Source organism: Heterocephalus glaber, unplaced genomic scaffold, assembly GCF_053883595.1.
Source record: "Heterocephalus glaber isolate CG9 unplaced genomic scaffold, H.glaber_assembly_v1.0 deba00001497, whole genome shotgun sequence".
Taxonomy (NCBI): Eukaryota; Metazoa; Chordata; class Mammalia; order Rodentia; family Bathyergidae; genus Heterocephalus; species Heterocephalus glaber.
The window spans coordinates 71,639,355-71,666,923 of record NW_028258320.1 but is presented as its reverse complement, the minus strand read 5'-3'; the positions used below and the strand labels follow the sequence as shown (position 1 = coordinate 71,666,923).

General features: G+C 39.4%; 3 protein-coding genes across 30 annotated transcripts in view; 2 read left to right on the top strand and 1 right to left on the bottom strand.

Annotated features, from left to right (window-relative positions):
* Acsl5 (acyl-CoA synthetase long chain family member 5) overlaps nucleotides 1-8,628 on the top strand; it is a 53,041-nt gene extending 44,413 nt beyond the window's left edge. The window contains 8 exon segments of the mRNA XM_021253436.2: nucleotides 631-703; nucleotides 958-1,046; nucleotides 1,315-1,357; nucleotides 1,360-1,430; nucleotides 5,714-5,857; nucleotides 6,450-6,551; nucleotides 7,027-7,098; nucleotides 7,473-8,628. Coding sequence (XP_021109095.2) covers nucleotides 631-703; nucleotides 958-1,046; nucleotides 1,315-1,357; nucleotides 1,360-1,430; nucleotides 5,714-5,857; nucleotides 6,450-6,551; nucleotides 7,027-7,098; nucleotides 7,473-7,613 — 735 coding nt within the window. The 3' untranslated portion in view covers nucleotides 7,614-8,628.
* A 1,363-nt stretch (nucleotides 8,629-9,991) lies between these two features.
* Zdhhc6 (zDHHC palmitoyltransferase 6) lies at nucleotides 9,992-26,180 on the bottom strand. 3 transcript variants are annotated; one of them, XM_004838932.4, is made up of 11 exons: nucleotides 26,017-26,180; nucleotides 24,571-25,048; nucleotides 22,921-23,012; nucleotides 21,422-21,581; nucleotides 19,843-20,004; nucleotides 18,332-18,385; nucleotides 13,933-14,100; nucleotides 12,946-12,987; nucleotides 11,851-11,996; nucleotides 11,718-11,764; nucleotides 9,992-10,595 (listed from the first exon to the last, which is right to left on the bottom strand). In XM_004838932.4, exons 2-11 carry the CDS (start codon nucleotides 24,835-24,837, stop codon nucleotides 10,492-10,494), a joined length of 1,242 nt encoding a protein of 413 aa, XP_004838989.1. In that variant the 5' UTR covers nucleotides 24,838-25,048; nucleotides 26,017-26,180; the 3' UTR covers nucleotides 9,992-10,491. The 3 variants fall into 3 exon arrangements, with proteins under 3 accessions (XP_004838989.1, XP_004838990.1, XP_021109099.1); XM_004838933.4 differs by having other exon boundaries at nucleotides 25,955-26,163; XM_021253440.2 differs by lacking the exon at nucleotides 26,017-26,180 and having other exon boundaries at nucleotides 9,993-10,595; nucleotides 21,422-21,489; nucleotides 24,571-24,815.
* A 43-nt stretch (nucleotides 26,181-26,223) lies between these two features.
* The window catches only part of Vti1a (vesicle transport through interaction with t-SNAREs 1A), a 416,873-nt gene continuing 415,527 nt past the window's right edge, over nucleotides 26,224-27,569 (top strand). For 24 of the 26 annotated variants that reach the window (XR_001183052.3, XM_087185699.1, XM_004838935.4 and 21 more), the window contains exon 1: nucleotides 26,224-26,683. Coding sequence is in view for 25 of the 26 variants with exons in the window: in XM_087185699.1 (XP_087041825.1) it covers nucleotides 26,590-26,683 (94 nt within the window). In the remaining variant the exon portion in view is untranslated. The remainder of the gene's footprint in view (nucleotides 26,684-27,569) is intronic. The other 2 variants (XM_087185697.1, XM_087185693.1) reach the window with 1 other exon arrangement.

The following is a 27,569-nucleotide window of genomic DNA, read 5'->3' as shown; positions in this document are numbered from 1 at the left end:
TCAGCTTGCTTCCTGTCACCAGCACTCCCCAGTCCAGACTATCTTCCATGCCAGGGTTACTAAACTGCAGCACAGGCCAAGCCTAGTCTGCTGCATACCCTTGTAAATGAAATTGTATTGGAGCCCAACCATATTCAGTCATTTACACACAGTCTATGGCTGTTTGGCCGCTATCCTGCCAGAGTTAAGTTGTTGAGACACAGACCATAAAGCTGAAAATATTTACTATCTTACCCTGTGCAGAAAGTTTGCCGACATTTGCTCTTTACCACAGCTAGAGTTATTTTCCTTTAAAAATGTTGCTCCATTTCTTTAGTCATTCAGCAATGTTCCATTGCCCAGGTTTGGGTACAGTTGCACTGGGTTGCACATCACTTGCTAACTTGCACTTTGTCAACCACTCCAAATGCCATACTTTTCTTATAGGCTTCTGTACTTTGCTCTTTTGATGAATCCTTGTTTTTTGAGTAAACCCTCAGCTGTAAAGACTTAGAAGCTGGGGCATGAATTTAAGGTTTTAAGAAACTAAGTATCCTCCAATCCTGAGAGGCCTTGCTCTTCTGGCCATAGGGCCTGACCAGCTCACACTTGACTTTGAGCACATCTCAAAGCTCTTCTTTGGTTTCCCAGGTATTTGAAGCTTATGGTCAAACAGAATGCACAGGTGGCTGTACCGTTACATTACCTGGGGACTGGACCTCAGGTAGGTCCTTCCTCTGTGGGACAGTGGGTACAGGGGCTGGGAGAAGTGTTCCAACTGGACTAGCACTGAGTTTAGATAATCTCAGTTCTGTAGATCAATGTAACAAATGTCAAGTGTCAAGTTTGGGGTCCACAGTTGCCTGTCTTGACTATCCAGCATTGGTACTAGGTGATTTTTCAGTCCTATTTTCTTAGATCCATAAATGTCTCAGAAGTTTTGTGGTTTCCCATCTGATTCAGTATGGTATATTCTAGGTCACGTTGGACCTCCTATGTGTTGCAATTATGTGAAGTTGGAAGATGTACCTGACATGAACTACTTTTCAGCGAATAATGAAGGAGAGGTGGGTAGGTCAGATAATCATGTTGGGGCTGGGGGCTTAGATGAGAAAAACACATAATTGTAAGGAGGCTTGGGTTTGACTTGAGATGTCTGGCAAGGTATTTCTGAGCTTCACTTTCTTGTCCCCTATAATGGAACTAAAATACAGTATTCTCCATGAGGTGATGGAATCCACTGGATGAATACAGTGAAGCAGGTGCCTCATAAAGTGCCCTTTCTGGGAGAAGCAGCTTTGCCATTGTCTCTACCTTTTTCTTTCTGGTACACAGATCTGTATCAAGGGCCTCAATGTGTTCCGAGGGTATCTCAAAGACCCGAGAAGACACAGGAGGTTCTGGACAAAGATGGCTGGCTTCACACTGGAGACATCGGTCGCTGGCTCCCAGTGAGTATTTCTGCATAACTCTTAGAAGTCTGTGCTGCTGGACGGGGGAGTGCAATTTGCCTATGGCAAGAGAAGCAGAAATGCAAGTAGCTTAATCAATAGAGGCACCTGGAGGGGAATAAATCTTTATTCTACATGGTGTGTGGCTTCTCCTCCTGTAAAAAGAAGGGCACAGCATCTGAAAGAAAGTTGACTAGGGAATGGGAGATCTGTGTTCTAGTTACAGCTCTTCCACAGACCAAAATGTGAAACCCTGAAAAGTAGCTTAATGTATGACCCGGAGCTGTCAAAGCTGGAGGCTGTCTTCCCCACAGCCAGAGTGCTTTTGCTACTTTGACTACAATGTTGTAGAAGACAAGATGTAGACCAGTTAAAGGGTTTTCTTCTTTTCTTGTTCATTCCCAAGTGCAAAGTCAGCAGGAGGCAATAGTATGGGCCCTGTTTTCAGGCCCAAATGAAAGGTGGGGTTCTTTGAAAGGTCACATCGTCCTGAACCTTGGAATTGGCTCGATCCCTTGTAGTGGGGTAGATTTATTCACGGCCAGGGGGAAAATCGCTGATTTCTCTGGGCAAAGGGAGTGAGGAATAGAAGTCCATTCTTTTTTTTCCTCCCTTTTCTTTTCTTTTTACTTTTCTTGAGGCAAAAATTGAGATCTGATAGTTGCATGCACCCACCACTTTCACCTTTGTGAGTTTTAAAGAGATGGTTTTTTTCATCAAATCCATGAAGAGACATCAAACAAGGAAGTAGGATTTCTAAACCAAATGTTTGCAGAGGCCAATGTTTACCTCTCACTGGCCTTTACAGCCTCTCACCATAGTGGACCCAGGGCTTTTTATGGCTTTGCTTGCTGATAAACAATTAGCAATGGTTGCTGTCGATGCCATCCTTTTTCTTAGGAAGAGAGGAAATGATAGTACAGTAGTGGGGAAGCCTTCAAGCCTCCGCAGGGGATTTCTTTCTGAAGGGTCTCCTTTCTGGGTAGTTCTCTCTGAGGGATGGGGGAGGGTGGTGCACAGCTGTAACCTCAGCTACTCAGGCTGACGGGGGGGGGGGGGATTAGAAGTTTGAGGTGAGGCTGGGCAACTTAGTGAGACGCTGTCTGAAAAACAACTAAAGAAGACAGTGCTGGGGTGTGAGAAACTGAGAGTGTAAATAGGGATAAAATGTGTGATAGATGATGTGAAGGAAGAAACGGTCCCAAGGGGAAAGGGAAGTGGCAGGGGCGGGGGAAAGGAAAGAAGGGAAAGGAATTAATATGAGAAAAGGAAAAGGTGGAAACAAAGTCTTTGTAAATAGGGAAGGGCAGAGGGGGTGAAGGGAGGCCAGGGGAAGGGGGGGAAAATAAGAACCAAGATATATCATGTAAAGGTACAAGATCCCAATGACGAATGTCATCATATTGTATGCCTAAAATGTACCAGTAAACTTATTGAATAATAAAAAAAAAGAAGACAGTGCTGGGGATACAGTTCAATGTGTTGGCCATGTATTCAATGCCAGTACCACCAAAAAGGGAGGGGTTGTTCTTCTACTACGTGCTAGGTGAGTGGGAATGTAACTAGGTCTTTAAGGGCGATTCAAAGAATTCTTGACAATGAGACCTTCAGGAACATGGTCCTAATGACACCACTGTTCATCGATTTTGGTCTTATTGTATCTTGCTAACATATGTTTCTGTTTAATAAGTGTCCCTGCTCTCATAAGCTGAGGATGTAGGCAATAGATATGGCCCCTTACTGAGGTTATAAAAGGCCACTCCTTATTAATCACCTTCAAATAATGTTAGGCTGAACTCATGAGTCAGCCTTGATGGTTCCAGGGTTGATTCAATCTATTGCCCTACTTCTAATGTGCTCATGTGGATTGCATTTGCCACTTGTCCTGCTTCTACAATTCAAATCCCTAAGAACATAAGCTCCTCAGAGAAATTAAGGCCAGAAAAACAAAGTTGCAAATGACCTCTGGTGACTGGTCAGAGAGCTTACCCCAGCCCGCTCCTGTCCTAACAAGCCCAGTTACTGACTTGCCTAATTAGTGCAGTGGCGCTGTTTCAGCCTGCTCCTGGGTCTATCTGGAGGGAAACAGCGTGGAATCAAGGAGGGGAAGAGCTAACTAATCCAATGGTTTTAGGAAAAAACTCTTTCCCTATTCCAGAGAGTTCTGCAGAAGGAGCAATTGGAAATTAACTTACTGGAAATGGAAAGCTGCAAAATTTCTTTCTTGACTGAGGCAACTATTTGGATAACCCCGAGCAGGTCCCAGAGACTTTTCTGAGATTTTCCAGAGACATACAGTATAAAACAGACTCTTGCTAGCAGCTGCTTCCCCTTTCCCCAAAGCCAAGAAAGAAAAAGATTCTCCAAAGTCTCTTGAGAAATTGACGTTATTTTTTCAAATTTCAGATGGGAAGTTTATTTTTTTGTTAGGACATTTGTAACATGTAATGATCACACTCTTCATGAGGAGTTGCTATGTGTACATAACACATTCCAGTCCTTTTTTCATCCTCTTCATTTCCCTCCCTTCCCCTCCACTGTCTCCTGATCCCCTTCTCTTTTGGAAAAGATCTTTCTTCCTATTTACTATTATCTATCTTTTATTTTGCTCTTTATTTAAATTTGAGGTTTCTCATATAAGTGAAATCACTTAATATTTAAACTTGTGTGTCTGATTTATTTTATTTAATGTTATGGTCTCAAGTGCATCCATGTTCCTAAGAATGACCAAGTTTATCCTTCCTTATGGCAGAGTAGTACTCCACTGTGCATAAATATCACACTTTATTCATTTATCTGTTGGAGATACAGCCACTTCCAAGCTATTTAGCTATCATGAGTTGTGCTGCTATGAACGTGGGTATTCACATATTACTATAATATGATGTTTTTAACTATTTCTGGAAGCTACCTAGGAGAATAGCTCAGTCAAATGGAATTTCTGTTTTTAGTGTTTTGAGGAATCTCAAAACTGATTTCTGTAATGGTTGTACCAGTTTACCTTCCCATCAACAATGTAGAAGTAAGTGTTCCCTTTCCACTGCAGCCTCTCTAGCATTTGTTATTTGATGTCTTAGTGATAGCCATTCTTTCTGGAGTAAGTTGGACTCTCAGTGTTTTAATTTGCATTTCTCTAACAGCCAGAGATGTTGAAATTTCTTCATGTATTAATTGGCCATTTGTACTTCTTCTGATAAGTATCTCTGCATTTCAGTTGCCCATGTTTTGGTTGGGTCTTTGATTTTAGGTGCATCTAATTTTTATTAGTTCTTTATATATTCAAGATATTAGTCCTCTGAGGAATGACTCGAAAAAGTTTTTTCCCTTTCTATAAGTTATCTCTTCACTCTGTTGGTTGTTTCCTTTGATGTGCAGAAGATATGATCCCATTTGTTGATTCTTGTTATTTCTTGTGATACTGGGATTCTGTTCAGAAAGTCCTTGCCTACACCTATGCCAAGAGTTTTACCTATTTTTATCTTCTAGAAGATTGTTTCTATTTTAGCATTTAGATTTTTTTATTCATTTTTATTTTAGTTTTGTACCTGGTGAGAGATACCGGTCTAGACTCAATCTTCTGCATGTGGATAGCCAGTTTTCCCAGGACCGTTTGTTAAAGAGGCTGTCTTTCCTCCAGCATATATTTTTGGCCCCTCTGTCAAAGATCAACAGCTGAACATACCTGGGTTGTTTCTGCATCCTCTATTTCACTGATCCTTGTGTCTGTTTCTGTGCCAGTGCTGTGCTGTTTTAATCACAGTGGCTTTGTAACATAACTGCAAGTCAAGGATTGTGAGTCCTCCTGCTTTGTTCTTATCTCCCAGGATTGCTTTCACTATTCTGGGTCTCTTTTGTTTCCATATGAATTTTAGGTTTTTTCTCAAGTTCTGTGAGGAGTGCTACTGGTATTTTGATTGGGATTGTGTTAAATCTGTGTATCAGTTATGGAAATATGGCCATTTTGATAATCATTCTACCTACACAGGAACAGAGTATCTTTCTATTTTCTGATGTCTTCTTCAACCCACTTTTTCAGAACACTGTGGTTTTGTTGTCGATGTCTTTCTCTTCCTTGTTTAGGCTAATTCCTAAGTATTTGATTTTTGGGGGTGTTATTTTGAATAGTATTATTTGCCTAATTTCTTTCTCAGTGAGTTCATTATTGGTGTACAGGAAGAAGAAATCAACTTTAAAGCAAGATAATATCTGTGACTTTCCTAAACTACAAAATGACACCACTCCTAGAGTTCAAAAGTACTGATTCTTTTATTTGTCTCATACAGAATGGGACTCTGAAGATCATTGACCGGAAAAAGAACATTTTCAAGCTGGCACAAGGAGAATATATTGCTCCAGAGAAGATCGAAAACATCTACAGCAGTAGTGGTCCAGTGTCACAAATTTTTATTCATGGGGAGAGATTACAGGTATTATGTTGTTAACCATAGCCATTTTCAGGTGCAGGCCATGCTAGTTCCTATAGCGACAGGGAATTTGGACAGGTGGGTTCAGGATGAGAAGATCCAGCTCATAAGACTAAAGAAATAAAGCTATTAACAAAAAAATGTTTTTGAAGCGCTAATGGACTTTGTAAACAATTCAATAGAATGGTTAAAACACTCTGCTAAAAGGTAGCTTTTATCCCATATCACAACCCACTTTGCTCTTAGTTTTGACTCTAGGAATTCCCCTGGCACAACAAGTTGTTGAATACATACTAGATGTAAACTTGGCTTTTTTTTTTTTTGGTGGGAGGTTGTGGGTAAGAATGTTGACGAGGACAGGTCAAAGGTTCTTGACACTTAAGACTGCCACCTCTGAAGATTCCGAGTGGAGAGAACATCTTTGTAACGATGTTGAGTGGGACAATGGGAGTTTCATGGAGCTTTGGGTAGGACACTAGTTACTACACTTGAAGCTTGGGAGTGATAGAGTGATAATCTCGCTAGTTTTCTGTACTGGGTGACATTCCTACATTGGTCCTCTCATGCCCTTCCACCTCTTGTGTCCTTTCTACAGTCGTCCTTAGTAGGAGTGGTGGTTCCTGACCCAGATGTGCTTCCTTCATTTGCAGCCAAGCTTGGGATTAAGGGGTCTCTTGCAGAACTATGCCAATCCAAAGTAAGTCTGGGTTAGCAAACCTAAAGCACACCCACTGGCCCATCATGAGGGAGGAGGCCTTGCCAGGTAGGGCTCCCTGGGGTCCCAGAGCCTCCTCTCTGGAGGAGCAAAATCTTCCTGTGTCTGTGACATGTAACTACAGCCCAAGAAAACTGAACAGTTTTATTAGCCTGTGAAATATGAGTTTAAGAACAAAACAAAACTTTTTTATGGTAATATGGTCCTTGTAGGAAACAAAAGAGAACTGGAAAACAAGAGAATAAAAATGTCAGAGAAAATCCCTATTAATATTTAAATTTGCATTTTCTTGCTTTTTATTCGATTGATATTAGGCACATAAGGTGATTGTGCATTCTTTTATATCCTGCTTTTATCCCAGTCATCTTTCGTAGACATTTTTTGTTGGCTCACACTTAGCCTTTCATTTGGCGTCTTTTACAAATGGCCATATTTTAAAGGATGTTTTATATCTCAGATCGTAAAAGAAGCCATTTTAGAAGACTTGCAGAAAATTGGGAAAGAAAATGGCCTTAAATCCTTTGAACAGGTTTGTATTGTTGATGTTATCCTGGTTACTTGTCATACTAGAAAGTTTTATTTAAAGTTTCCATTCCTAAAGGAGTTTAAATAGATAATTTTCAAAGAATTGATTTTAGATTTTGTACCCTTAATCACAAGTGGTAGGAACCATTTGTAGTTAGACATACTGTCCCTTCTTGCTGTTCATTATCCATTCTCCCTATTCATTTCTTTCCCAAATTATAAGCGTGAGAATGGGCAAGTTTACTGTCTTTACCCTCCACTGTGTCACTTCTATAAGGTGAAATAAGTCTTTGAAATTCTTCAGAGTGCTCAGAGGACCGTGCAGAAAAGTTCAAATCACTAATAAACATGTATGCATGTGTTCATCTCACCTTCTAGGTCAAAAACATTTTTGTTCATCCAGAACCATTTTCCATTGAAAATGGACTCTTGACACCAACACTGAAAGCAAAACGAGGACATCTCACCAAATGCTTCCAGACCCAAATTGACAGCCTGTATGAGAGTATCCAGGAGTAGGCTGAGGTACTTATGGCTGATGGGGATCTTGGCCTGCTTGCCCACTATGGGCTGCCTTGTGAGAATCTGGATTAAAACCTATTCTTCCATTTATCTCACCATCCCTCCTATCTGTTGTTTTGCTTACAGAGTTATCAAACCCAGGCTTTTGTTTTTCAATACTGAAAGACTTATAGTGCCAAAGGAGAGCCCTGAAATAAATAAATCCTGTTCTTCCTAAATTAAATGTTGCTGATGAAAAAACTTCAGGGGGCTACTTTGATCCACATAGCTTTCTTCAAAGTCCCAGTTTTGTTCTGTATTCCTTCCTTACCATCTCCAACTTAAAGCCATTTTTATTTGGGATCCCTAGTTCTAGGGTCTAAAACAGTGATGGTGAACCCACTAAGAAATCCATTGTTATTTTCCTTATTTTATAGTAAAACCTAGCTTGCCTAAACCTCTTAATGTTCAAATCAAGAGATCTTTAAGTTCTGAAAAGCTGTTTTCAGTTCACGTTTTTCTAGTTACTTCATAAAACTGAGAATTTTGAGTTTTAACCTATCACTCAGATGTGTGAGGCAAATGTCTTCTATGTACTTCTGTATACACCATAATTTATGTATATAAGGGGAAAATGATTATACCAAGCAAATCCTATATTCCCTAGTTAGATTTCTGACTTGGGAGTATCAGAAGCTGGGCCTAGGACATGTCCAAAAATGAATGCTGTCTAAGTGTTACCTGGAGTGGTGGTAACCGAATCTGCTCTTTAGTCTGCTGCTGAGCTGGAAGCTGCAGGGGAGTCGAAACACATCCAGTAACTTTTCCAGTAGATGAAGCAAGCACTGAATAAAACCTTCCTGCACTGGGAACAAAGATTTATGGGCAAACATGCTGTCCATACCTTATCTTCTGTGAAGTAACCAACTTTTTCACCCAGACTCCAGCTACTGCTGTACATTACCACCAGATCATAAATACATGTTGCTTCTACTTGTAAATGTACAATCTTTAAAATAAATTGTTGCAGATATTGTGGTGTTTGTTGCCTCACAGACCATGACGAGAATCAGTCTTAAATTTAAGGATCACTTCCACATCAAGGTAACTAGTGATTCTCAAATTTGCCCACACACTAGAATTAACTGGAAGTCTATAAAGATACTAATGCCCAGGTGCTGTGCCAAGGGACTCTGAGCTAACTGGCCTGAGGTAGTCGGGTATGGGAATTGTTAAAAAGATGAGTGTAATATGCAACCGAGTTTCGTAATTATTGAAGCAAAGGAAACTGAGAGGATCAGTCCTGCTTATCCCATAGCTGCAATAAACACCAGTCAAGCCAAATGCTGAGCACTAACTTGTTTTCCCTTTACCACCTTGTTGTACTCTAACCTTGACTAGTCTTTCAGGCTTCAAACTGGAGTTAAGAAGAATGTTCTAGGTTGGTCTCTCTGGACCTTGAGCCTAGAAAAGCTGAAATGTCTCTGCATGCGTTGGAAACAAAAGGCAAGAATGCATAGGGTTCTCTGTGATCGGCTTCCTCTCACTCTTTTGAGTTCCTCTCCATTTCCTCCAACTCACTCCAGCCAACCCTCACTGCTGCCTTATCCCTCAGTCATGCCAGGCATATCCCAGCTTCGTGTTCTTGCTTCCCCCCACCTAAAAATGCAGATACCCCGAAAGGCACAGGACTCGTTCCCTCAGTTGCTCTAAATGCCAACTCACGCACATCCCACCTTCTTCACTGTACATGGCTCCATATGACACACTGTCTGTCTACCTCCTGTCTCCAATGCAAGGAGGCAGAAGCCTGTCTCATTCTTCATTCACTGCTGAATCTCCAAGTGCCCTTTGCTTATTCTCAACTGTTACAAGACCGGCGGCCAATACACAAAGTTCCCTGTCTTGGAAGGAAGTAAGGAATAGTGGACCAAGGCTGGGGATGTAGCTCAGTGGTGCCATGCCTGCCTGGCAAGTGCAAGGTCCTGAGTTCGATCCCGGTACCGGGGGGTAAAAAATTAGGAACAGTGGACCAGTTTAGTATAGTTCAGAGAAACAGGCATTCTTCCTTCTGTAATTTTACTTATATATATGTAGACAAGCTCGACTCTGAGCAGCCAACTCTACCAGTGTGGATCCCACCATTTGAAAGTTTCCACTTTTGATAAATTCAAGTGTATATAAGCAATTTGAGACCACTAGGTTTAAAGACTCCTAGAATGCTGTGACTGCAATATGCCATTAATAGGGCTCATATATTGAGGTGACTATCTTGTGTCTTAAAAGGGTCTTGATTCAGGATGCCTATTTTCCACAAGGTAGTAGGGCAGTTTTTGGGTAAGGATGTAAGATAGAATAAAAAGTCAACAAAATAAAAATGCGTTAAGTAAAAACTATGATTTATACAGAACATCCATCGATCTTTATTTGATTTGACAAAATCTGCATTATTAAAAGACAAGTAACAAAATTTGAGCTTATACTGAATCTGACAAGTTCTTACAGTATCTAGAATATTTAAGAAGTGTCAACTGAGAAGGAAACAAAATATCACATGCAGATGCTCCTGGCAAAGGGGGAACTATATCTGCAGGTGAAGTCCATAGTGTGCAGTGCATGAAGAAAAACCTAGAGGAAATGCAATTAGCTACTTAGGTGAAATATTTTTCCTTTTGAGGGGAAGAAGAGGGATAAAAAGGGGCAGGAATTCAAAGGCATACACAGAATGGCTTCTCCATTCCAAAATGGTAATAAAAATATTTAAATCATGGCACTAGGGCACCTTTGAGGAAAAGAACATCTTAACCAGAGTAGGCTTGTTGCATAATTCTTTAGTAATATGTACAATTTTCAAGTAATGAAGCAGAATTAAAGAATAATTTCACTTGAACAGTGGCTATCTGTTTTTCTTCTCGCCTTCTGGGGTTGGATCTGTTTCAGTATCACAAGGACATTTTTCCACACAGTTTCTAGGGAACCATCCTCTTATCCTTGACACACCTGAGAGAGAAAATTAAATTGAGCAGGCGGCGAAACCACTGAGCTAAATACCCGGCAGAAAATTAAATTGAGATGGAATAGTTTGATTTACTACAGTGACATTACTGGGACCAAGAAGTGCTCTTATTTTAAATTAATAAGCCCCCTCCATATCCTATTCAAATAAGCACAGCTTGAGGAGGGAGAATGGTTTAAAAATACTTCGAACAAGACAGAAAACAGACAGTTCCCGAATTCCATCATCTGGGAAGGGGGTTAATGTGTTTCAAGACAGCACCCACCTGGAATATTCACTTGTGTGTGCATGCTCATAAAAGGTGTTTTGAATCACCCCACACTACATCTCTCTTTTTTTTTTTTTTTGGTACCGGGGATCAAACTCGGGGCCTTGCACTTTTGAGGCATGCGCCGGAACCACTGAGCTAAATCCCTAGTCCTCACACTACATCTCTTCCAGGGAAGGAGCTGCCTACACCCTCTGGAAGTTTCCTTCTTAGACTTTTTCTAAAATATATACTAAGATCGCCTAAGCTGTCAATGGGGTTAATTTACGGTTAACCCCCAGTATTTTTTAAAGAGCACCTTGGGTTAATTTTTACTTTAAAAGAGAATAATTCTAAAAATTAAAAAAAGAACGACAAAGACCAAGAAAGTTTCAATCCACTAGTTTCATAATCACAAGAGGACTGCTCACTCAGAGGGGAAAGTGTACAGGTCCAGGGTTTGGTGCACAGAATCTAGTCAGTCTGCTTGGGTTTGAATCCTGGTGCTAGTTTTTAGTATGTGGCTGTGGACAAGCTGCTTAGCCTCGCTGTGCTTTGGTTCCCTCACCAACGAAGTGTACATGCTAATACCTACCTCAGAGGTCCACTAAGACTTTAATACTGTAAGTGAAGCACTTACATCAGTGCCTGTCATATAGTTAAGCAGGAGCTCAAATGCTCATAAGTACAAGTACTACAGAGAAAGACATGAGCTTCTTTTTGTTGCTTAAGCAGGTGCCTTCCTATGCAGTTCTCTGAATCCATTTGATCATTTGTGATTATTTACAAGTTACTCAGGTAAAATTTGGAATTATTGCTAATAGTCTCGTACTTTAAACATACCCTTCCATTTCCATACCTTCTACAAAGGAATCATCAAGAATTTTGTCTCCATATAACCAGTATCTGAAATATTGAAAAGATCAGGTTTAGTCTTTAGGTTGGCCACTAATTTTGTCATTAAAGAAGAAGTGTAGTATTTTCTCACTTACCGTAGCCCTCTTGTGGCTAAAATGAACTCCCCTTTTCGTATCTGTATTCGAGGTTCTTCAGTGCAGGGGCTCGTGAAAAAAGTTTTGATCCCTCTATTCAAAGGACAGCAGGCACCATTGTAATCTTCTATTGCTTTATAGCGAACCTGTCATCAGCAATCCGGAGAAAAACTGATTATTCACCCACAATATCTGAATTCTCTTGAGTTTGAATTTAAACTTTTAATGGTAGACCCAAGTACTCAGCGCCAACCCTTCCCCTCCCTGCTCTCCATCTAGCCTGCTTCCCTGCAGGAGGCAAGTGATCTTTTAGTTTGTATTAGTACACGTTTGCAGAGCACAATGTCCACAATCCCTGTGTGGGGCTGGTGCATGGACGCGACACATCTTCACCCTTTCTAACCCTTTCCCTCTCCTTCCTCCCTCCATCTGTTGGTGTGCATCTGACTCAAGAAAGATCCATCTTCTTGCTTCCTGCTATTTGTGTTCTATTTCACTATTTATTTACAATTCGGGTTCTTAATATTTAAGCTCGCGTGTCTGATTTCTAATTCACAGCTCTTCCTTACGCCTCATTTCAAGCACACAGTTGCTAAGAATTTAATTCCAGAGCAGTTCTGTCCAAGAGAACTGCCTGCAATGATGGAAAGGTTCTGTAGTTACACGTGTGCTATTCAGCATGTTGCCGCTGGACACAAGTAGCTACTAAGCGTTTACAATGTGGCCAGTCCAAATAGGGAACTCAGTTTTTAATTGTATTTAATTTTAATCAATAAGCTTAACTAGCACTGATGGCTAGTGGCACAATATGCAATGGCACGGCTATATGGATAGTTTTTGTCTTATCGATCTATATTGAGGATAACTATTTTTCTATGTTGGCAATATAAATGGACCACATTCCCTCCAGTACAAACAAACTATTTAAATGAAAACAAAAGTAAACTGCATTGCATTTCAACAAGTTTATTAAGGAATATTATTTAGTAAAAGCCAACCATTGGTTTCTACTCAAAGACAATTTAAAAAATTACACAGATGTATACAGCCTGATAAAAAAGAAATCAGCAATATCGCCATAAAAGAGTTACTTACACTTCGGACTCTTTTATCTGCTTTTTGTTTCAACTGTTCTATCTGGAAGATAAAAGAAAAAAAATTAAGGCCTGAATATTGAAAAACAGCCTAACCTCTTCTACTATGCGAGTGACATGATAAATGCCCGATTGTCCAGAATTTCGTATTGTTGACACTTTGAAAGGCCACAGGTCTTTGTGAAAATTTCTCCTCAGAATTCACTCTCTGGTATCTCCATTGAGGAATCTTAAGAGCACTCACTGTGGCCTGAAAACCAGGGAGATGTGTTCTCTGCCCTCACGAAGCTTCCAGGCTAGCAGTGGCCAAGGCAGAGATGCTGAGATGCACTGACTCTAACACAGTAGACAAACTGTGAAACTCACCACCAGTGAGTCTTGAATAAGTCAACTTTTAACTCACTTTTCCCCCTTAGCCAGCAACTATTACACAGTACTATATGGATATATTAGGGGAAATAAATATCATTACATGGTCTCCACTTACAATCTTTTGAAGTTAAGTTAAAGACATAAGGAATAAGAAGTGGATAAAAATATGAAACCTCATGAGCTACAAGACAGTGGTATACACCCGAGCCCTGTGCAGACGAGTCTGAAGTGGGTAGGCTGGGTTATATGGAAGAAGTGGGGCTGAAAGAGTGGCCTTAAGGACAGACAGAGAAACAGTATAGGCAGAACTGGGTGGCAGGAATGTACAAGGAAGTTCATATGACTCTGAAGTCTGGAGGGTAGTTTTAGGCCAGATTCTATACAACTAAGTCAAAGAGTCAGGACTTTACCCAGGAAGTCTGGGGATTTTAGGAGAGAGTTAAATACAGAAGACACATGATTAAGAAGTACTTCATGAATATTAACTTAGATTCACTTTGAAACGACGAAAGCATTTATATTGCCGACGTTCCTGTAAAACAACACTGAGTTGAGGGAAAGTTAGGGAGTGGAAAGTAAGGCAAAAAGGAAAGACCATTCCAATACAAACACTCACTGTTAAGCTGTACTGCTGACAGCCTTCTTTTACTGGCCACTCCAATCCATCTCCTGCAGGAACCCCTGACCACGTAAATACCTGTCTGAAGTTCTTCCATCTACTTTCCATATCATAAGGAAAAACAAAGACTTCATCAAGTTGGTAATACTGAATTCGATCTTTAGCCTGTAGATAGCAAAGAAGTAAGATGGCAGATGCCCTCGCTTTAAAGTGACTTTCAGTAATACATTACTGAGAACACTTATTCCTTAAATTTGTATCATTCATAAAGCACTTTCTTCTTGGTGTAATGTTAGAGTATGCAGAAAAAACACAGCTTTATCACAATATGGGAAGAATTTGATACAACACAAACTTGGTATGTGATCATCCAGAAAATACTTGACAGGGTTTCCTTTAAGATTAAGCACTCAAAAATGCTTACTAAAAGAGTTAGCTAAATTCATCCCATATATAAAAATACTCTTATGTTCTTGATTGTTTAGCAGCTCAAAGGGATTCAGGTAAAAATAATAATACATTGATTCAGGATAAAGTAAGATTTTATTTAGTATAGAACTGTTTTACTCAGAATAGAACTGTTTCATGGGATCCATGAAAATGCAATAGTTTTATCCTGGGTGGCATGACACCTGTGGGAATGGCCAGATGGGTGTAGCAGGGGTCAATGTTTTATGAAAAACACCTTTTTGAAAGGCCAGTAGGTAGGTGCAGGACATCTTTCAGTTTTTTTATACCATCACACACACATAAATTCTCACTGAAGTTTGCATTACATGTACCTGGTTAGGCACATATGTAAGTTTTTAGGTAGCATAAATTATACTCCAGGAATTTAAATGGTTAGCTTTAATTTAAGGAAATAGACTGGCTTCAAATTTCTTAAGTTCTGCTGACACCTAGTGGTACACAGATACATTATTTATTCCGACAAGCGCAAACTGTTGAAACTTATAAAACTTTAGTGTCTGGTAATTTCTATAAACTTTCCACAGCTTTAATAGGATAACTGAATATCTTACGCAGCAATAAAGTGCCAATGTTAACCTAACTATTAGATTTAGCATGATACCTTTTAGAGTCTTGGTTATTATCAAAAAAAGAAAAGATAATTCTAATACCAATGTATTTATTATGCTTAGCAGAAATGGTACTTTGAAATACTTGATAATCAAGCTACAGTATTTTTGGAAAAAGGTTCTTGTGGCTATTTATGATTATGGATGTTATTCTTTATGAAAAGAATTGCCAGTGTAAAATAAATGAATTTATTCAACTGTTTAATTTTGTCCTCAGATAGTAAAAGGTAATTTCTTCTTCTTCTTTAAATGAAAGCTTTGGAGTCTTAAAAATGGACTAAATTAGACAATATATAGGTCTAGTCTATCTATAGAGAAAAAATGGTCAGGATGAAAGTTCTCTACTCTGTGTTAAAAAGTGACAGAGCTATGTATTGCTAAGGGAAAAGGCAACAAAAAGTACTTAGCCAAGTCTAGAGAAAGGCAAGGGCAGGTTCCTTGTAAGAAATGACACCTAAACTAAATCTTGGGGGACAACAAATCCAGCAACATGAGAGGGAAGATTATTCTAGACTAAGGGAAAAACATATGCAAAGGTACGGAAGAGTAAGATGTAGAAACCACAAGTGAGGTGGGGTGGGAGGACGGGAAAAGAGGCCGGGGAGGGAGGTAAGGAGAAGTGACGAAAGGTCTTCGGTATGAGCTAAGGGGCTGGGACATAGATCTGTGCATCTGAGGTTCTCAAAAATGCTTTGTAGGCTCTCCTATTCCCCAAGACCTTTTCTTGAGGTTTAGTAAGGTCAGATTATTTTTATAATTACACTAAGATGTTATTTGCCCTTTCATCATGTTGACATTTGCAAAAGTGAATCAATTGTTGACATGTTAGATGTAATTATGACAATGGCACTAAATTATATTAATAGTCATTGTATTTATTGCCAATTGTTTAAATTCCACATCCACAGGTACCATATCCACAGACATGGATAAAAAATACTAACAAAACTGCTTCTGCACTGAATATGTACAGAATATTTTTCTCATCATTATTCCCTAAACAGTACTGTAGACGTAACAACTATTTATACAGCATTTCACTGTTCTGGGTTTTATAAGTAACCTAGAGATGAGTTAAAGTACATAGGAAGATGTGCTTAGATTATATGCAAATACTTTGCCATTTTATATAAAGTACTTGAGGATCCACAGGTCTTGCTATCAGAGGATATCCAAAACCAATCCCTGCAGGTACTAAGTTTTAAAGTGCAGCTTTAAAAAGCCAATACTTTTATATAAGAATGTTGTTGATAAGGCAGTAAAAATTGTTATTAAATCTCAACTCTTTGTTTGGTTTTGGGTTTTTGAGACAGGGTCTTCCTATGCAGTTCAGGCTGGCCTTGAATTCACTATGTGTGGCCTTGAACTTGTGGCAATCCTCCCACCTCAGCCTCCCCGGTGTGGTGCAGGGATTACAGGCATGTGCCACCACACCCAGCTAAATCTCAACTCCTAAGTAGATGTACTTTTAACATTCTACATGACAAAATGTGAAGTAGACATAAAGCATGCCAAAGGAGAATGGTTTTCTCAAGAAAAATACTCTTGAGCTGTGAGCTATGTACCCAGTTTTTTTTTTTTTTAATGTAATACTATTTTTACTTGAAAGAATGATTAACAAACTAAGGTTATTCAGATTTCAGCATTCTGTGGGTATTTTCTCAGAAATGAACAAAATCAGGCTGTCGCTTCAAAGGAAGCAACTTTGGTGGTACTGGAGACTGGGCCTAGAAAGTGCTAAGTTATAACCCTAGCCCTTCTTATTTTTAAATTTTGAGACAGGTTCTCAGTAAGTTGCCCAGGTTGGTCATGAACCTGTGATCCTCTTGTTAAACAGCTGAGAATAGAAGTGTGCATCACTGCGTGGAACTTGAATGTATTTTTTGAAAACTGACATTTGGAAAATCTTCATAATGGAGTAAACCAGTATCTTCCAAACGATCAATGCCTGATAATATAAAAAAAAAAAATCACATGCTGGTAAAAGGCCTACTCACAGAGCACAAGAGACTAACGAATTTTAAGGTAAAAGAGTACAAAAACTTATTGACAAGAAATGTCCCTTGCTGGGTTTTAACGTTGGATCAAAGAATACCCATTATCATCTAAAGGCCTATTAAACTGCTCTACCCTTTTCAGCCTACCTTATGAGGCTGAATTTTCTTCATAAACTTCCACCAAGGCAACATATTTCAATAGACAGAATGGAGAAGTAGATGTGAGAATTCAACTGCCTTAAGTGAGAATATTAAAGAGATTTGTAAAAATATAAAACAAGGTCACTATATTTTTTATTTGGAAAATATAATTTTTGTACAAATATTACTTTTATTAACATATAATAGGTTATTTTTAAATGAAATCTTTAAAAATTCTCAGAAAATATGGCAAATATCAATAAATGTAATATACAAAAAACAAAGCTCTTTAGTGTCCTTAATGATTTTTGAAAATGTAAAATGATCCCGAGACTAAAAAGTTTGAGAACAGTTGCTATAAAATTAATGATCACCAACTGGTTGCCAGGACCTAAATATGTGCTACAGATCCACATTATGGTTCACTTGGCTCACAAAGCTATTTTGTTTTCAATTTGTTTTTTGGGGTTTTTTTTTGGTACCGGGGATCGAACTTGGGTCCTTGCGCATGTGAGGCAGGTGGTGGAGCCACTGAGCTAAATCCCTGGCCCTTGTTTTCAATTTGAATTGCTTGCTAACATTTAAAAGCTGAAAGGATGTCTCATGAAATCAAGATCTCTAACTTTTCTTGGAAAAAAGATTAGAAGGTTTTACAATATTATGGCATATTCCTTTAAGCAACAATCAGGTTTGTACGGCAGCTCTTTGATATACTGGCTAGATTTTCCTCACGCAGGTTGTGTGTCTGGCCTCTGCCAGCATTTGATTTCTAAACCTCTGTTATTACAGTGGTGGTGAGACTCTGCAAAGTTTTAGGCAGGAAACAGGGTAGTGAGACTGTATTTATGATTAAAATCACAATGGACAGGGTGAAGTGTGGATTGAAGGTTGCAAGTTCTGTGACAAAGCTTTATCTAATGTCTGAAACACTTTCGGCACCTTTCCAATGGGCTGTTTTCTCCCCTAGTCTGAGAAATAATGGCCAGATGATTTAGTGTGTGACTTACACCTCTTCAGCAACTCAAGATGTGTGAGAAACATACTTCTGTGGGAGTTATATTAAGGTGGAAATAAAATGATATTCACCTTCTATATAACATGCTAAGGAAATTATTTGGCATACATCTTTTCACTTCCAGGTACTTAACCTGGTCTATTAAAATAATCATTAAAATTTACCTTCTCTTCAATCCAGGATTCAATAGAAGTTTTATTTCTGAGAATTATTTTCATCTGGAAATTAAGCAACAGTGAAATGTAATAAATAATATGATGTTAGTTTATTTACGACTGTCCTCATCATGATTCTGTGAGACAGCTTTTATTGCTCCACGGCAGCATAGATAAAAGACACTGAGGATAACAGAGGGTAAGTAACTCTGTGTTCTGACCCTAAAGTATTTGTTCTTAACTACTGCACAGTAGTTTCCCATGAAAAAGATCATACCAACCCATAATCAAATCTGAATCTCTTATTTTAATTAAAATTCATTTTTTAAATACTATGTGCAGACCAAGGTTTCAAAATATTAATAAAACATGGATACAATCAATTCAATTGGTACCTAAGTACATTTTTGTTATTAAAATCTATTATCAGTGTTTTTAATTAACTTTAAACTTATGATTAATCTATTTATAACAAGTAGCAGTGACTCATTTCACTCAGTGTAAATATTCTGCTTGCCTAAATACATTCAGTCTTTATTCTTTTACACATTTTCTTAGATATGCATGATTCTAACTCATATAGGTTTTTACATTTCAGGATCTTAGTTTATTGTTAATATGATTCTTAATTATAGGCATTAAGAAATTTTTTAAAAATTTGGTCCTAGGTTAATAGAAAATATAAATTGTAACCAAAATCAGCTTATTTTTAAAACAAAGCTTTCAAAAAGGGTGATATATCAAGGCTCTCAGGCCCACCAATTCTAATTCTACATACTTTCTGGATTTCCTTGAAGTCTGGCTATGACCTCACAGACTGTGGCATAGCAAAAGCAACCCTGGACTAGATGTCCTCATCACATTTCAAGGGCCTTCAATAGCCCACATTAGGCCTTCAATGAATGAATTAAGTGAATAAAATGAATTATAAGAACTGCTTTTTGAGGTCCTCCTCTTGTGTTCTCAAGCATTTCATACATAAATCTAAGATGTACATAGAAGACCCAGAATTAACCATTTACTATTAATTATGAGTTCCTTAAGAAGTCCCTAAGGAACCTCTTCATTTCCTTATTGTAGCCTCAAAAATTAGCAAAGTAATTCTCTCACAGAGTAAGCATTAAATAGTAAACATTTGTATTGATATGCAAAGTGCCTAAAACAGTGATTAACAAATCTTAGCTATGATATTATGATTACTTTTAAGTATATATTATAAAATGACATTAATAATTATGTTTACTGAGTAAAATGAATGGGTGGCCTTGGTAAGTCTCTGAACCTTTTTGAGAATCAATTGCCCATCTGTAAGGAAGGGAAGAGGGTAATGTTCTATCAACTTCTTTTAGGGCTGATGTGAAGATCAAGAGAAACTGTACAGTGAGAAGAGTTTTCTGAACTATAAAGATCTATATAACTCTAGATTAACACTTCACAAATTAAACCAATTACCTAGCAATTCTGGCAAAATTGCCCCAATAACATGACAGCTTTTAGCCAAAGGTAATGGAGAGACTTACTTGGATAAAAAACAACATCCCAACAGCTATAGTTGTTCCTACAGCTAATCCCAAGGCAAACAACGTGGCAGCAAATGCAGCTAATCCAAATGGAACAACTGGAAGAGGATCTCTCCGGGCTGCGCTCATATCAATCTTCACTGTGTTCCACCCAAAGGAAAGCTACAGACAACACATACTTAAAATGCTTGTTACAGTATCTGTTCAGACTCTGATGTAACATCTAAAACAATGTGATCAAAAAGGTGACAATTTTACACTGTAGCCAAAGCAAATACATCAAAAATAGCTGTTTCCAATGAATATACTGGCTAGGGTTTTGTGCTGCTGTATAGGATATCATTCTTAGTTTTTATTTGTTTATGTCCCTCACCCCCATGCTAGGGATCAAACCCAGGACCTTACGCATGCTAAGCAAACGCTCTACCACTGAGTTACATTCCCAGCCCCATTCTTGGTTATTTTTCCATGATATTTGTTATTTTCTCAGAGTCAGGTTAGTCAACTCCATAAACTCAATAATATGCATGAAAACATTAGATACCAATCTAAGCTGTAACTGTCTCTCATCTTCTCCTGGCCAGTCTACATTTCTAGTTTTCTTCACCAGCAACAAATACTGTATAGCCTGAGACTTGGCTATTTATTGCTTCATATTCCATCATCAGCTGGCAAGAGCTGGTGAAATGCAAACCAAACAGGGCCTAAACATGTATACTGCCTGGCCTGAACAATGTTTTAAAATTTTAGAAGTTAGGTGCCAGCATTACAAAATTAGGAAATTTCATGTAAAAATTCAGTTTCAGATTTTTTTCTGAAAAACTGGAGGCTCTAGCTAGCATTAGTGGGCTAGGATTTCAAATATCATGAAGTGGCTAAACAAAGTCAAGTGCGGGCTGCCCCTCTGTGGGAGACGTGCACGCTCCAGTTAGTCACCGAGTTCTCTGCTCCTCATTTTTCTTCCAGGGCTCTGCAGAGATTTCTATTTGTAACCTCTGAACTTTATCTCATGACTACTTGTCCATAAATCAACTCAAACCATTGCTGGATAGATCTATTCAGATTGTAGGGTGGAAGCTTGCTCCATGAGTCACCTTCCAGGGCACTGTATTTAGAAATGAATGAAAGAATTACAATCTGCCACATGAGCAATAGAAACAGAAAGCACTGGTGTCTTTTTCTTCTTGCTCTTCTTCCCCAAACTATTAAGCTTGAAATCTAATAAATGATGCATATAGTGCTAAAACAATTACCAACGTCAGTAACAGTATGTCTTCCCTCATCTTAAAGGAAAGAGAAATCTTGCCTCATCTTAAAAATTGCATTTAAATTTTTTAAAAAAGAAACTAGGGCCGGGGATTTAGCTCAGTGGTTCTGCCGCCTGCCTCGCAAGCACAAAGTCCCAAGTTCGATCCCCAGTACAAAAAAAACAAAACCAGAAACTAATAAAAAAGTAAAGAAAAACTGTTTCCCCATGTAAGTCATAGGAAGTACATTTCTAAAAGGAAACTCTTAAATTAATCTTCATAACTACCACTTATTCTGGCATGAATGATGTTTTTACAAAATTTTTACTTACCCGATTATAAAGCTGTGTGTACATAGTCATAACAAAAATGAAAGCAGCATGGATACAACCCAGAGGTGCTAAAAGGAGAAACAGTGTGAACGAAGCATGATTTTGGTGACCACAACAGTTGTTGATCCAAGGACAGTGATGGTCCATCTTCATCACACATCTAACAAGAAAAATTTACATGACACATGAAGCAGAAAGTCTTGTCTACTTTAAATACCTTGCTCTTTAAAAGATCAAGCACATAGGAACCCAGTAGGTCTATGAGTCACTGGCGAATTATACTTACTTCATGGAACAGAAAGATAAATACGAGGTTTTAAACATCTATGGACAGTGAGTGGCTCCTTTTAAATTATAAACAGCACTTGAAAGAGCAGGCTTTATAACAGCTTCTGAGAAAAAGATGTCTGCTACAAGTGAGTTTGTTTATAGAAGTTACGAGCAGCTGGGCATGGTGGCGCAAGCCCGTATCCAAATACTCTGGGGGCTCAGGCAGGAGGAGTGTGAGTTCAGGGTCAACCTGGGCCACACAGTAGCTTCCAGGCCAGCCTGAACTACTGAGAGAGACCCTGTCGCAAACACCAACAAACCCCCAGAGAACAGAACAAAAGCAGTCAGGAGGCCCACCAAGAGGTTCATTGTGTAAAGAAATGAGTATGGCTCCCAATTTTCCTCTAATTCAGAAATGCAGGAACTGAGGCAGAGTACAATAGTGACTCAACAAAACTACTCCTAATTTTCTACTTGGGCTCACAGACCCTGAGAGACACTTTAACTTCCTTTCTTACTGTTCCAGCACACTTAGATGGAGAATTTCTAACTTAAGCAAACCAACTCCAGTATGTAAGATATGGCATAATAAGAAATTTTTTTCTGCTTCTGTTCCTTACTTTTGCTAGTGGAATATTTCCTGGCTTAAAATCAAATTTTAGTTGTCTCCTGTGGTTACTTAAATTTTTCATTCATCAGTAGACATAGCTGTTCATTATAACAGCTCCTGGCTTATTTTACCTACTTTTTAGTGATTCAGTTTTCTTTCTGTTAAGGTTAAGGTTCTGATAATAAAACACTTGTGATATTAGGCATCTGGGTTATTAGACAGTAATAAAAAAAAACTGATATCCTTTATTGTTTAGACCCAGAACAATTCTAAAGCTCGTAAGATGACAGTCAACACAATTCTGAAAGAGAAAATGGAAACAAACTAAAGGTATCACTTGTTACCCTGTTCTTGCAAGGCAAGAGGCAAAGAACATTTATTTTTCTAGAAAAATCTTTTTACTTATAGCAAAAGTGTGAAATTTATTGTCTAGATTGATAATTTAAGTTTATATTAGAGATTACATAAACACAGGATTTTGATGAAATTTTTGATAAAGTGGCACCTTTCGGAGAATAAAAGTAGTTTCTACTGCTGTGGTACAAAGTACAATGACAAAAACAGCAAAAAGGCCAGCAATCAAGTTGCTCAACCCCCAGTGAACACCAAAGACAAATACCTGTTACACTTTCTGCAGTGATGGGAACGCGGTGCCTTGTATGCTTGGCAGGCTTTACAGTACTGGAGATACATGCCGTCCTGAGAATCTTCCTTTCATCAAAACATACACAAAAATACATTAGAACCTCGATCGCAACGTAGAAAGAGCCAAGCTTTATGAGAAAATACTTTCCTTTAATGAATTTCTTTTATGGGAGATGTGGGAAGAAGAAGAATAGAAACTAAACTTGCATTTTCAAGCCTTGTATTTGAGCTAAAATATTTTTCAACTACAAATTTGTGGTAAGAGCAGCTTCACTTTCCCAAAGACTAAGAGGTCATTTTTAATTTTCTTCCTCATGCTGTACCCAATCCAATGTCATTAGTTGGTTCTACTTATCCCAATCTTACTAGAACAGGAGCAACTTAGAAGAAGGCAGTGGACAACTTAAGAGTGGGGAGTTGAGCAGGAGTTGATAGTCTTTCTGAAACCCGTCCTCTCCTTGATATTATCACTGTTACCTCCCCTCTTTGGGGCCATTTTAACACTTTTCTAGCTAGTTTCTTTTTCTATAGTTTCTCTTTTATCCAATTGTTAACACTGCCCTTAACACAAGTCTGTCAGCGCTCTGCTTGACAATCTCCCTTTGTTCTAACAATTTCTCATGTATTTGAGACTTCCGTTCCATCCTTATCTGCACTACATAATCCCCTTTCTAGCCAGACAAAGCTGTTCACTGTTCCTGAATGAGTTCCCACTGTTCTCTCAGGGCCCAGGCTCTCTTCCCCCAAATCTGTGCAAACCCCCACTCCTCCCAGAGGGCCCCAGCCGGAAGCTCATTCTTTTAACCTCAACAGCGCTCTTCACAGGCCACTGTATTTTACAGTTGAGTAATTTGCATAGGTGCACTGGTTTCTCTCCTGGGTTGTAAGGTTTTTCAGAATACAATCGTGTCTCACCCTCTTCTGTACCCATTTCAAATAATACATCGCACATAGAATACGCTGTTTGTCAAACTTTAACACACCTAAATATCATCTAAAGATTCTGTTAACAATTCTGTATTTCTAACAAGCTACAAAGTGATATTCTTCAGCAATGAATATGGACATTCATAAGCATAATTTTTAAGAAGCCATAAATTCATACTATACTTCCTAAGGCTACAATTTTTACAATGATTTAAAAACCTTATGATTTAAACCAACAGTGAATTCTGAGGGATTTTGATGTACTATGTGGAAAACAATCCTACTGCCAAACTTCATTGTGACTGTACCAGATATGATAGCTGGTGTCTCCTAGTCATCATGAACTCCTCCTCTCCTCTCCGACTGTTTTTAAACACAGGACAAGTATTCAGTGAAATTGCTCTGGGTGAAGGTAACTTAGATCAATATTTTCGAACAGATATGAAATAAATTATCTGAGCACAGTGACTGGAGTAATGCAATTAGTCTACACCATGACAAAAAATAGGCTATGTTCGATACTATTGGCTGGCAAAGGGGGCAAAAACTAAACAGTGTATACAATTATGAGAGTTCATTGTTAAAAGGAAATCCTTGGGCTGGGGTCCAGCGCCTGCCTCACAAGCGCAAGGTCCCGAGTTCGATCTCCGGTACCAAATAAATAAATAAATAAATAAATAGGAAATCCTTTTCTTACCGGTTTCCACCCCAGAGGGACAAAGCCAGGACCAACAAACATGGCATTGAAGTAATTATAAAGAATCATAACGGTCCAGTTTATCAACATGATGAAGTTCACGCTTCCTCCAGTTGTATGTAAAGGCCAGTACCACAGCACAGAGTCAATCATGGCCATTGTAGAACATATTGCTATAACACCAAGGGCTACGATGGGACCCCAGTGACACAGTCGCTTTAATTCTTGGAGATTTTCAAACTTGATAACTGAGCACAATGTATTCATTTTGGTGAAGAAGGCCTTCCTACTTCTTAAGAATTATAGATTTCCTTTCTCTGTATACACATGTCCACGTGCCACAAGTCCACGTGTGTTCCTTAATTGTCATGCCTTCAAGTTATGAGCTGTGAATGTAGATTATGCCATTTTCACTACTAAGCATTCAGAGCTCCTTATTGTAACCAGGAGAATCCAGAATCTTGGTTTGAAACCCAACCTAAAGAAAACAAAAAAGAAAGTTCAGTAGAAATTTTTTATTTGTTAACTCCAAGAAGTATCTAAGAGCATCTCAGAAGTGACTACTAAGGGCTGAGTATTTAATTAAGTGTCAAAAAGAATGGCTTTTGACTTATCTAAAACAGTCCCATTTGAATGGCATGTAAACTGTACACGAGATTCTAACATAATCTTATTCCTTTGTTCTCAACTTGTCAAGGGACTGTGACTGTCCAGTGTTTAGAGAATGGCCTGAGACGACAAAGAATTTCAGAGCTTGATCTAATTCAGAGTTGATCTAATCCAGATTCCTTCTTAACAGAATGGAAAGCAGCTTAGAGAGGCTAAGTGCTCAGATCAAGGTCATATTCAGGGAGTTCTAAGCTGTCTCTTAGGAAAGGGTTTCTGAATTAAGAGTGAACCAGACATAGTCTACGCCATTTACAGCTTTCTCAAAACAACCACATTCAGTCTACCGTGGCCAAAGATAAAGTAAGTAGTGTAAACAAGGAGATTTCGAGGAAAGGAGGGGAGAGAGAGTTGTGTGTGTGAAGTCATGACTGAGATAGTATACGAGTAAACGTCAATGAGATTTGAAGAAAAAAAAAACTGCCATCGGGAGCGAGGGAGGGGAAGGGCAGGACATTTGCAGAAGGGCATTTCTGACTGATCTGAAGTGATATGTGGAAAGAATAGCTGAGATACATAGGCAACAAGAGATTCCCACGCAGCTGATGCCGCTGCCTTGTGCCTCAGTTTCCCGTCCTGGTCATGGAGCAGAGCGCTCAGAAACCTTCACTCAAGAGTGAAAGGTCCTAGTAAGTGAGGCTGGTTTCAACATTTTGGAGATTCGATTTGGGGACGAAGACCGCCAAAATCGTGGTTGCATTTCCTGCCTGACCCCCACCTCAATCCGGTCCTTAGTGTCCGCTCCTCAGCCATCGCATTCTGGGGACGGCCTGGGCTCACCCGGAATAGATTTTCTCCTTGGATAACTCCGGCACGGGCAAGTCAGTTCAGAGCAGGCAGAAAGCAAAGTCCTGGTCGCTACAGGCAGAAGTGCTAGACCTGTCTCGACTCGCCCGCCTCCACCAGCGCCCTCGCCGCTACTCTCCCGCGCAGGTCCTCTGCGCAGCCTCCGCCACAGCCACTTCCGGGAGGTTCGCCGCATCAAGCTTCCCCCCAGGAAGCAGGCGCTTATGACCTGCAGGTTGGGTCCGTCGAGCCGTTTCCCAGAGCGTAGAGGATGGCATGCTTCAGTAACCTCTGAGAACACGGATAGCTGCGTAGGCTTTGGGGGTCGCTAATTGAGATGCTTTTCCTTAGCGTATTTCTCACTGTTGAAGCCTGAGCGGAAAATAAAAGGCACGCCCACCCATCTTCCGGAGGACAGGAGATTGCGAAGGACAACCAGGAAGTGGCTGGGCTGGGAACTGTCCCCGGTTCTCTTCTCCGATTTTCAGTGTGCCTGCCAGGGTCCCTAGACTGCGGTCCCCTCTCCCGACCTAGGCTGCAGCCCGGGCCCATCACTCCAGAGCTGCCATGTCCTCCGACTTCGAAGGCTATGAGCAGGACTTCGCCGTGCTCACCGCAGAGATCACCAGCAAGATTTCGAGGGTCCCTCGACTCCCGCCTGGTGAGAACCCCAGCTTGGCCGGGCGGGGGCGTTCCGGAGCGCCCCGGGGCTGGGGGGAGTGGAAAAGCGGGTCGCTGGTGCTCCCAGGCTCGAGGCTGTAGTGGGCGGTGCTGACGGGCCCAGGGGGCGGGGCTTGACTTGATTATGGGCGAAGAGAAACTCTAAGCGGGGTTATGGGGTGCAGTCCAAAGAACCTTCGGAATTCGAGCCATTTGGATTTCGAGTCCATCGCCTTGTAACTTGTATAATGTTGGAAACGTTTCTCAGAGACTTAATTTTTTCTCTAGTAATATGCAAAAATTTGAATATTAAAAAAAAAAAAAGAAATACCAAGATCGTAGATCCGCATTATACAGCAGCGTTGTGGTATTAGGATATGCTGCAAAATAGAATTAAGAGCAAGGATACCTGGATTCAAATTCCAACACTGCCACGTAGAAATTGTGTCGCCTAGACAAGTGTCTTAACCTCTCAACTTTCCTTCTAGGTGAAATGAGAATTGTACCACTCTCATAGAGTTGTTGTGAAGATGAAATAACACGTATAAAGTCCTTTCTTGTGTGTTAGCTAATGTTATCATTAGTATTTTTCATACCTATACCTTTATTTCTTGTTTCTTCCTCCTAGAGGATTATAACCCAGTTTTATCTAAAACTTGTTACAGGGTAATTTTAATTTTGCTCACTTTTAAAATTCCACGTCTCCCATCTGGAGCTGTTTTTGTTTGGCTTTGTTTTGGTGTTTTGGGTTTTTTTTAAGCAAGTATTTCCATGCTAGATTGTCAGCCATGAAGGTGGGAGCTGTGTCTGATTTCCTTGGCATTTATTTTACTAAAGGCTCAGAAAAATGTTTAAATGAATGAGCAGATGTCTAAAATAAGATATTT